Source organism: Phalaenopsis equestris, unplaced genomic scaffold, assembly GCF_001263595.1.
Source record: "Phalaenopsis equestris unplaced genomic scaffold, ASM126359v1 Scaffold000061, whole genome shotgun sequence".
Classification (NCBI taxonomy): domain Eukaryota; kingdom Viridiplantae; phylum Streptophyta; class Magnoliopsida; order Asparagales; family Orchidaceae; genus Phalaenopsis; species Phalaenopsis equestris.
This window is the reverse complement of record NW_018164503.1, coordinates 1,754,057-1,765,232: the sequence shown is the minus strand read 5'-3', so window position 1 is coordinate 1,765,232 and position 11,176 is coordinate 1,754,057. Positions and strand designations below refer to the sequence as shown.

Sequence of the window (11,176 nt, the reverse complement as noted above, 5' to 3'; positions counted from 1 at the left end):
TTACTAATATAGTATATTAATATAATATTATTATTCATTTATTATATAATATAATTTATAAAATTTATTTTTTTTAATATCATAAATTTTTTATATATAATTATTTTATATTTCGAACAACAACGATTCGAACACGAACGAACGCATCACTGTTCGTGTTTGGTTTGTTTAACTAACCGAACGAAAAAATATTTGTTCACGTTCATCTCGTTTATTTATCGAACGAATCGAACACAAACTCATTAACGAACCGAACACGAACTGTTCGCGAACAACGAGCTTTTTTGATAGCCCTACCTGCAGACTGCAATCTGGACAACCAAAGACCTTTAAGTGTCACTACAAGAGCACCTACAGTTCGCCTCCCTAAGCCTGGGCTCGGCTAAATCCCTGTTGCTAGAGAACATAACTAACGAAGAATCAAATTGAGGAGAAATTGCAGCAAGCAAGAAACAGAGAAAGAATGGAAAGAAATAACTACAGGAAATGAAATGCAACAAGAGCACAAGAATTTACGTTGTTCGATCTATAGACCTATATCCACGGGAGGGAATCAACAACAAATCTACTAAGACAATTCAAAAGAAATTACAATGTCTTTTACATTGAGAAATGAACACACCTCTTGATTTCTCCCTCTTGAAATTTCCTCGATACATCATACAATATCTCAAGACTCTCCCCTCAATTCTTGAAGTCTTTCTCTTTTCTTCTTTTTGGACTGATTTTCTTCATCTTTTTCTTCTTGTTTCTTATCTCTCTACAAGCATCCCTCATCTATTTATAATTAAATGAGGTCTCCAATGAAGACCCGGTTCACCAAATTAGAAACTTTCATACTTCTTTAATAGCTTCTATGGAATTACAAATTTGTCACCGCCTTAGCTAATGGCGAGTCAATTATAACACTCTGCTACTAATTTCATACTATTGAGTGCATAATTGTGCACCCAATTCCTATGTATTTACATTTATAACTCCTAAACTTACTATTTTTTAGTTTATCACCTAAATATCTTATATCACTCAAAATACCACTGCACTTAGCTATACTAGTTTGCAAAACACATTTTTCCACCTCAGTTTTTTTGAAGAAACACATAAAACACAGTCTAACCAGACACCTGAAAGTGTGGCATGGCGCCGCCCAACCATTGCATCTCTCCCCAAACACTGCCTTAATCAAACGGCATCCCTTCGGAAATTCAGAAAAGACTAAAACCACTTTCATATTTTGGACAAGGTACTTCTCTAAGCATGTCAAGTTGTAGCTTTAACAACATGCAAAACAATCATATTGTCATTGGTGTCTGTAAACCTTAATTGTCACACATTCAAAAACACAATCCTATTATCATTTGTAGGCCAATTCTGAGGTCGTAAACTCATAAAATCTGAAATATTTCAGATCCGTTTTCAGCTCCTGAAACTGAAAAAGTGATGCTTGCACATTTGCCTTCTAGTCTCAGGTATTAACGTAAAAAGTAAAGTTTAGGGGTTTGCTATGTAAATACATAGGAATTGGGTGGTATGTATGGAGATGTCTTAATTAAAACTTAAGGCTCAACAAATAAGCAGCAAATTTCAACAGTTTTCTGCATGAATTTAGTTCAAGCTCACAGCCAGTCCTACAGCTCTCAGTCTCATATTTCAATTATGTTTAAGGGAATTTTACTAACCAAACACAAAACAAATCATTATTTACAATACACATATTTCCAGCATAAACATTCAAATTTGATTTTTTTTTTCTTTTCCAGATGCTGCAGAACTTTAATCCTAAACTAATCAACTTCAAATGAAAAAAAAAACCAGAGTTATAACAAATTAAACCTTAGTTTTCCTACTTAATAACACATTAACTCATATTTTCTTAAGCATAATTAGATAACAAATCAATAACAGTTCTATCATCAGATCAAGCAGATTTTTTTCTCTATTAAAATAAAGCTTGATGCTGACAATATATGCCTCTAAATTTTTCAGCAAAATTGTCATTTTCTTTATTTGCTAGCACTAAACTTTATATTTGTCCGTGTCAGTTTAGCTTCTAGTGAATGCGATCATTATGAAGCCTTAAGCCCTTGGATTATTATATATTAGCATAATAATGAAGGACAGTATGGGCGGGAGAGAATATTATTGTCTTATCTTTTGAGGCTGTTTAATGAATAATTTGATTTTTTTTTTTTTTAAAGCTAACATTTGTATTTGTTCGGATGGTTGACAGAAACCATTAATTATTGATTGTTGGTGATGATTTCAATGAGTTCTATGGATTAAAGAGACTCTAATCTAAAAAATAATATATTGGCTTATGATACACATTATCTCTAATTATTTGGAATTAATGATGAATTCTCCAACCAATTATAGAAATTTCTTGGAGATGTCATTGGAGGAAATTTCTATTATCAGACATGAATCTCGATGCATTTTGGCAGGAGATCTTAGAAATTTGAGTTCAGGATAATCAAAGCTCTAGAATATAACCCTAATGACGCTGAAAGTGATCAAATTTGAGTCCAAAATAGCCTAGGTCAAACATTTAAAGTGCTATCTAAAACTTTGGTACATTAATTGGAGGGTCTAATTATCTCTAAATTTGACATGTTTATAATCAAATCGAGTGGCTCGATGAGAGAAATTCAACGAGCCCAAAATCATTTAATTCTAAGGTCATTGATCGTTAGGGCACTTAAATCCTATAAAAGTATGTTACGATAAGAAAAAAAAATTTAACATGTATCATTTAATTATACTAAGCTAAGACATAAGATTTTATAACGAGCTAACAACTAAAATATAATTCATGCAAAGAAGTAAAATTCAATGACCACCAACCATTGTGAGTCACCATCAGCGGTTGTTATGACAAACTACGATTATTGTAGTCACTAACTACGACTTTTGTAATCAACCATAAATGTTGCAACCACCAACTGCAATTGTTATAATATAGCTTTGATTGTCAAGTTTTGTAACCTCAACTTCCCCAATTCAAAAGAATAGTGAACTTCTGCATTTTAAATTTTCTAGAGAATCATTTTGACTTGAGTCAGACTTCAAAATTTTTTCTCTCAGTAAGAGTTTTCCGCATAAAAATCTGATTATCTTCTGCGTCTCTATCTATGTGTGTGTTGGAAAATCATATTTAGCTATGGCCTAAGAATTTTTTAATGATATATTTTGAATAAAACTTCATTAAAATGTCATAATAATTACCAAATTCAATGATAAAATTGCGAAGAATAGTAAAATAAAATAAAATAATAATAATAATAATAATAATAATAATAAGATTTTAAAGTCAAGCAAAAACTTACAAACTATGAGGAATTCTGAAAAAAGGAATCAATTTAAACTTTTGAAATCTACAAGCTTCCACAAAACAGAATAACAAACCTTCATGGCTCCTTAAAAATTATAAAAAGCAACACATTTTTATTCAACAATTTACTGAAAATTCACTTTAAATCTAAAAGAAATAAAAAAAATAAATAAATAAACATAAAATTAGAGAACAGAGCAACAGAAACAAGAATGTGCAGAAGCAAATCAACTTCCCCATAAATAACTTGCTGCATCACCGCAGCTTTATTCTAAGAAACCACAATCAAGAAAGAATAATTAGCCGTTTCAAATTCAAAGAAGAATTTGAACAAGAATTAGAACAGCTTTCAGTCCATAAATGTCAGATGCATCAGATCGAATCCTCAGTCATGTCATCATAATCACCATAACTTTCATCTTCCATAGCTGGAAGGTTGAGATCTAGCGTGTCAAAAACAGAACTTACCTGTTCCATGTTAGCAATTACTGCAGCTGAAGCTTGAACAGCCTCAGCAGGAGCAGGAGCAGAAGCAGCGTTATCTGCTGCAACCAAGTGTGATCTCTTATGACCACCAAGAGCTTGACCAGATGCAAAAATCTTGCCACAAATTGAGCACTCATAAAATTTGGATCCATGATTCTGAATTTTGAGTTCTTTGGTATCAAGAACTTCAGAAAAGGAAGGAACTTTGATCCTCATATGTCTTGCCCTGTGACCACCAAGAGCCTGGTAAGAAGGAAAGGTCCTGCCGCATGTTTTACAGTTATACCTGCTTTGCTTCTCAATCCCTGAAGCAACATAATGGAGATCCTTCCTACGAGAAGAGGCCTTTGACTTCCTCAGCTTGAGAGAAAATTCAGATACTGACGGAAAAGATTGAATTTTTTCGAGCTCGTTGATTCCAAAATCAAATTTTGGGACGGATGGAATCATTGCGAGCTCATTCATTTCAGAATCGCATTGTGGGAAACCTGAATTTGACTTGCGCTTCTCAACCTCATCGTCGGTAACCACTGAAGCCTTATCTGATGAATCTGTAACAGAACCAGCGCCTCTGGAGAGCATCATCAGACAAAAAGCACCCGCCGTTTGCTCAATCTCGTACGCTATTGATGAACCCAATGATCCGCTCCTCTCCATTGCATTAACTTCGCTATCAGACTGGGTCTCAATTCCATCTCCTCCCTCCTCATAACTTCCGTTACTATTTGAATTCTTATTTTTTTCCGCAAATTCCTCATCCTCTTCCCTGAGCTGATCCCCTTCCGTCTCAGAATGAAATTTCGTATGGTTAAAAAGAGAACTCCAAGAGCTGAATTTCTCCCCACACTTTGAACAGAGCATATCATTCTCATTCTCCATCAATTTCCATGTCTTCCTTGGATTCACTCTAAATCCATACCTGCGCATTGGCTCCTTATCAGAATTCGGAAGAAGATGAATCCTCATGTGTCCTCCGAGTGCTCTTCGAGTCGGGAAGCTTCGTTCACAAACATTGCAGCTGGGCCTACCCATCTTAGAAAAAAAAACACAGCTTAAAATTGAGAAAAGTGACCTGAACTCAAACTAGTCACAAGGATCCGATGAAATTCTTCTTTCTATTGATCTGCAGAGAAAAAGCTTGAGTTTTTGCGAGTTTCTTGGACAGGAAAGAAATCAGCGGTAGCTAAGTGCTTACGCTGCTTTGCTTGTTGTCCTCAAGAGCCCGATCGATATCCTTTTATTCTCAAATGGCTCTGATTTCTTAAAACAGATGACCGAAATCCATGCAGAAACTTGGCTGGAAGAAAAAAACGGGGAGAGAGGCCAAATAAAGGCTGCACGTGTACCTCAAATAGAGAACACTCTTGTGGATCGGACGGCTATGATGAAATTTAAAGACGGTTAGAGGGCGCAATAGCCCATCTTATTTTGGGTATTACATACAAGACACTCAATGCTTATGCATTTGCTGTCTTATACCAAAATTCTACTTTTTTACATTTATGTCATTGATACCTTTCATAACATATAAAAAATAATGCTATTAAGTGTTGCTAAATTTATCACATTCGAGAGATATATTAATATCTTAGTGTTATTAAGATCCCACACACACAGATGAAGAGAAATTCACAAAAAAACTATCTGACTGATCTGAAATGGTAAAAATCACGAGTTCTAACCCAGTTGAAATGCTTCCACCATGTCGATATATGTTGCATGTCTTTATCAGCCATTGACTAATATGAAATAGTCGTTGATGTGAATTTCACTAGGGGTGGTGGAATTTGTTTGAGAATTGTTGTCAAATTTGTTGTTATGAAGCGGACTAATAGAAGAGATTGAATGCTAAAAAGTTAAATGCCAGCATCGTCAATAGCGACAGTGATTGGGCGGTGGCGGAGGTGAGAGTGATGGCCTAACAACAAAGTTCCAGGGGTGCAACGACAGTGGTTTGGGGACAGCCGGATAGTGACAGCGGTCCGTCTGCAGCAGTGGTAGAGGATATACAACAGTGGTTTGTTGGTGGTAACGATCAAACGAAGGGGGTTTGACTCTTCTCAGGCAGAGTCGGGCGGCGGGAGTCTCGCAACTGTGACGGCTGTGTGATGACAGTGGCTGGGCAGTTGTGGTCAAATTATAGTGACGATGTTCCGACGATGATGATGGTGGTAGCAGTTGCGGGCAAACTACGTTTGTCAGGCAATAATGGTTATGTGGCGGTGGCGGCTCGATGATGATAGTCTGGCGATGGAAGCGACCAAACGATTGTGGCCCAATGGTGGCGGAGGCCAAACAATGGTGGTCCTACAGTGTTGACTGTGGTTCATATGATGCGGGTAGACGACAATGATCCGATGGTGGTTGTCGCTAGACGGCGGTGGTTTTGTAACAGTGATGATGGTGAGGTAGCGATGGCGGTGGCTAGTCAAAGTGGTCTGACAGTGGTGGAGCTCACGAACCCTCAAGAGTTTGAAGCTCTTTTAGCTTTCTTTTCCAAGAAAAATTACTAGGTGCGGACTCCGCACATGCATATTTTATTGTATTTTGGTTGTATCTGGGTATGTCAAAAAAAACTCTTTGTTTGCGAATTACTCGTGATCGGCTCATTAAGCAGCTCATGTTTGGCTCATTCGTTAAGTAAATGAGTCGAACACGAACGACCATTTGTTTGCTTTTGTTCAGCTCATTTTTGCTCGAAATAAGAAATTATATATATTATTTATAAAATAACATATTATATATATTTATATCTAAGTTTAAATCATAATAGTTTGTTTGGTTATGTGATGTAATGTTCTCTTTTGTACAAAGTTAGTGTAAATTCAAATCCAACACCCTATATCTATTTTTTATAATTAATTTTAATGAGTCAATTTCGAGTCAAACACTAGCCAAACATAAACAAGAATATTTAAATCGACCCGAACATGAACACATTCTTCACAAGCAAATTTCGAACACGAGTCAAATGCCAGTCAAGCCCGAGCTCGCTCAGCCTCGGCTCTTTTACAGCTCTAGTTATATGAATACAACCAATACAATAAAATGAGCATGTACGTACCCCGCACCTAATACTTGCTCCTCTTCCAGGTTCAGGTCACTTGCATGAAAACACTGAATGTATATTTATAAATTTTGTGGGTGACATACTTTGTAAATATTGCATAAATCAGAACCCCCCATCGGACGAGTCAGAATATTTGTTTGATCAGATAATGTTATATGAGCATTTAAGTGTCCTAAAGATGTCAAAATTGAGTGATGTTAGACTCATTAGATTCATCTCATAAAGACATTCAATTTGGCAATAAACTTATTAGATTTGACTATAAATAAATGGATCATAGATAGACAACTCACAAAAAGAAACTAGTAATTGTAATTAAGGAAACTCTAATCTGAAAATAAAATATTAACTTATGATACGCAATATCTCTAATTAATTGGAATTAATGATCATTTCTCTAACTAATCATAGAAATTTCTTGGCGACATATCGTAGGAAGAAATTTCTATCCTCTGAGACGGATTCTCAATATGTTTTGGTAAGAGATATTTGAAGTCTGAATTCAGGATCATCAAAGCTCTAATTTAAACAATTTTATAGTTAAACTGAGCACCTCGATAATACAACCCAAATGGAACTGAAAGGGATCCAATCTAAGTCCAAAAAAGCCTTGGTCAAGCATTTAAAGTGCTATATAACTTTGGTGTATTAATTGGAGCATCAAACTATCTCTAAATTTGGCATATCTATTATCAAATCAAGTGGCTCGATAAGAGAAATTTAACTAGCCCAAATTCATTTAATTCTAAGGTTATTGATCTTTAGGGCACTTGAATGCCATAAAAATATATTATGATAAAAGAAAAATTCAACACAGACGGTCCAATGAAGTGTTTTAGAAGGTTCATTGACCAAATTTACGAAAATACCCTGCTCAAAAATTTTAAATTAACCTTCATTCTTCAAGTATGTGTGAATGAGTACAAATTTTCTGAATCATTATTAGTAGTTGATGTAGCTACCAACTATGCTTTTTATAGCCAACTACAGCTCTTGTAGTTAGTAACTATGGTCGTTATTCGTTTAAGCTAAGATATAATTATATTATATATATATATATAAACACACAGACACAGCCATGGATTGAACAACTCAATATTTTTTAATAAAAAGATTTTAAAAGTGAAGAATGCAAAACCTTAAAAACTGCAGGGAATTCTGAAAAAAAGGAATCAACTCAACCTTTTGAAATCTTCAAGTTTCCACAAAACAGAATAACAAACCTTCATGACTCCTTAAAAATTATAAAAAGCAACAGATTTTTATTCAACAATTAACTGAAAAATTCACTTCAAATCTCAAGGAAATAAAAAAAATTTAAACATAAAATTAGAGAACACAACAGCAGAAATAAGAATGTGCAGAAGTAAATCAACTTCACCATAAACAACTTGCTGCATCACGGCAGCTTTATTCTAAGAACACCACAAACAAGAAAGAATAATTAGCCGTTTCAAATTCAAAGAAGAATTTGAACGAGAATTAGAACAGTTTTCAGACCATAAATGTCAGATGCATCAGATCGAATCCTCAGTCATGTCATCATAATCACCATTACTTTCATCTTCCATAGCAGAAAGGTTGAGATCAAGCGTGCCAAAAAAAGAACTCATCTGTTCCATGTTCGCATTTACTGCAGCAGAAGCTTGAACAGACTCAGCAGAAGCAGAAGCAGCGTTATCTGCTGCAACCAAGTGTAATCTCTTATGACCACTAAGAGCTTGACCAGATGCGAAATTCTTGCCACAAATTGAGCACCCATAAAATTTAGATCCATGATTCTGAATGTTGAGTTTTTTGGTAGCAAGAACTTCAGAAAAGCAACAAAATTTGATCCTCATATAGCTTGCCCTGCGACCACCAAGAGCCTGGCAAGTAGGAAAGGTCCTGCCGCATGTTTTACAGTTGTACCTGCTTTTCTTCTCAATCCCTGAAGCAATATAATGGAGATCCTTCCTATGAGAAGAGGGCTTTGACTTCTTCAGCTTGAGAAAAATTTCAGATTCAGACGGAAAAGATTGAATTTTTTCGTGCTCGTTGATTCCAAAATCGAATTTTGGAACGGATGGGATCATTGCGAGCTCATTCATTTCAGAATCGCATTGTGGGAAACCTGAATTAGATTTATGCTTCTCAACCCCATCATCTGTAACCACTGTAACAGAACCAGCGCCTCTGGAGAGCATCATCAGACAAAAAGCATCCGCCGTCTGCTCATTCTCGCACGCCATTGATGAATCCAATGATCCGCTCCTCTCAATTGCATTAACTTCGCTATTAGACGGTGTCTCCATTCCATCTCCTCCCTCCTCATAACTTCCGTTACTATTTGAATTCATCTCCTTTTCCTCAAATTCCTCATCCCCTTCCCTGAGCTGATCCCCTTCCGTCTCAGAACGAAATTTCATTTGGTTAAATAGAGAACTACAAGAGCTGAATTTCTCTCCACACTCTGAAAAGAGCATATCATTCTCATTCTCCATCAATTTCCATGTCTTCCTTGGATTCACTCTAAATCCATACCTGCGCATTGGCTCCTTATCAGAATTCGGAAGAAGATGAATCCTCATGTGTCCTCCGAGTGCTCTTCGAGTCGGGAAGCTTCGGTCACAAACATTGCAGCAGGGCCTACCCATCTTAGAAGAAAAAACACAGCCCGAAATTGAGAAAAGAGACCTGAAATCAAACTAGTCTCGAGGTTCCGATGAAATTCTTCGTTTTCTATCGATCTGAAGAGAAAAAGCTAAAGCATGGATTTTTTGCGAGTTTCTTGGACAGCAAAGAAATCAGCGGTAGCTAAGTGCTTACGCTGCTTGGCTTGTTGTCCTCAAGAGCCCGATCGATATCCTTTTTATTCTCATATGGCTCTGATTTCTTAAAACAGATGACCGAAAACCATGCAGAAACTATGGCTGGAAGAAAAAAACGGTGAGGAAGGCCAAATAAAGGCTGCACGTGTACCTCAAATAGAGAACACTTTGGTTGTGCATCGGACGGCTATAATTAAATTTAAAGACGGTTAGAATGCGCAATATCCCATCTTATTTTGGGTACTTGCATGCAAGACACTTAATCCTTGTGCATTTGCTGTCTTAACACCAAAATTCTACTTTTTTACAATTATATCATTCATATCTTTCATAACATATAAAAAAAATAGTGCTATTACGTGCTGCTAAATTTATCACATTAGAGTGATATATTAATATCTTAGTGTTATTAAGATCCTACACACACAAATGAAGAGAAATTGACAAAAAAACCATATGACAAATCTAAAATGGTAAAAATCATGAGTTCTAGTTCATTTTAAATACTTCCACCATGTCGATATATGTTACTAGTCTTTATCAGCCATTGACTAATCTGAAGCTATATTACACTTGTTGGAGTTGTTGATGTGAAGTGTTGTCAAATTGGCTGTTATGAAGTGGACTGATAGTAGAGATCGAGTGCTAAGAAGTTAGATGTCAACGTCACCAGTAGCAACAGTGATTGGGCAGTGGTGGAGGTGAGAGTAATGGCCTGGCAACAAAGTTTCATGGGCGGCAACGACGGTGATCCAAAGATAGTGAGAGTGGTCCATTTGCAGCAGTGGTAGAGGATAGACAACGGTGGTTTGTTTGCGACAACGATCAGACTGTGGTGGTTTGACGACATTATGACACAGTCGAGCAGCGGGGGTCTGGCAGTGGCGTCGGCCGCATTGTGACAGTGGATGGGCAGTTGTGGTCAAGTGATGGTGACGATCTTCCGAGAATGATGATGGTGGTAGCGATTGCGGCCAAACTACGGTTGTCAGGCAATAGTGGTTCGGTGGCAGTGGCGGTGGCGGCTCGATGATGATGGTCCGGCGATGGCAACAACTAGACAATGGTGGCCCAATGGTGGCAGAGGCCAGACAACGGTGGTCCTTTAGCGCTGAATGTGGTTTGGATGATGCGGTTAGACGACGATGATCCGATGGTGGTTGTCACTAGACGGTGGTGGTCTTGTAACAGTGACAATGGTGAGGTAGCGATGGTGGTGGCTAGTCAAAGCGGTTTGACGGTGGTGGAGCTCACGACCCTTCAAGAGTTTGGAGCCCTTTTAGCTTTCTCTTCCAAGAAAAGTTACTAGGTGCGAACCCCGCATGTGCATATTTTATTATATTTTAGTTGTATAGGTTGGTGGTGGAGCTCACGACCCTTCAAGAGTTTGGAGCTCTTTTAGCTTTCTCTTCCAAGAAAAATTACTAGGTGCTAACCCCGCATGTGCATATTTTATTATATTTTGGTTGTATAGGTTGT

At 36.9% G+C, this 11,176-nt stretch overlaps 2 protein-coding genes across 2 annotated transcripts; both read right to left on the bottom strand.

Annotated features, from left to right (window-relative positions):
* Window positions 1-3,568: 3,568 nt before the first annotated feature.
* LOC110019584 (zinc finger protein ZAT9-like) lies at window positions 3,569-5,053 on the bottom strand. The gene is made up of 2 exons (XM_020717314.1): window positions 5,013-5,053; window positions 3,569-4,940 (listed from the first exon to the last, which is right to left on the bottom strand). The coding sequence occupies exon 2, from the start codon at window positions 4,847-4,849 to the stop codon at window positions 3,704-3,706; it is 1,146 nt and encodes a 381-aa protein (XP_020572973.1). The 5' UTR covers window positions 4,850-4,940; window positions 5,013-5,053; the 3' UTR covers window positions 3,569-3,703.
* Window positions 5,054-8,561: 3,508 nt separating this feature from the next.
* Window positions 8,562-9,626, bottom strand: LOC110019580 (zinc finger protein ZAT9-like; the record flags this gene model as incomplete). The annotated part of the gene is given in 1 exon segment (XM_020717309.1): window positions 8,562-9,626. A coding segment is annotated over 1 exon segment (962 nt), but the record flags the coding sequence as incomplete, so codon positions are not given.
* Between the last annotated feature and the right edge of the window lie 1,550 nt (window positions 9,627-11,176).

Bases quoted from the DNA above. Each gene is read 5' to 3' on its own strand.
- LOC110019584 (XM_020717314.1), bottom strand. From the start codon at position 4,849: ATGGGTAGGCCCAGCTGCAATGTTTGTGAACGAAGCTTCCCGACTCGA.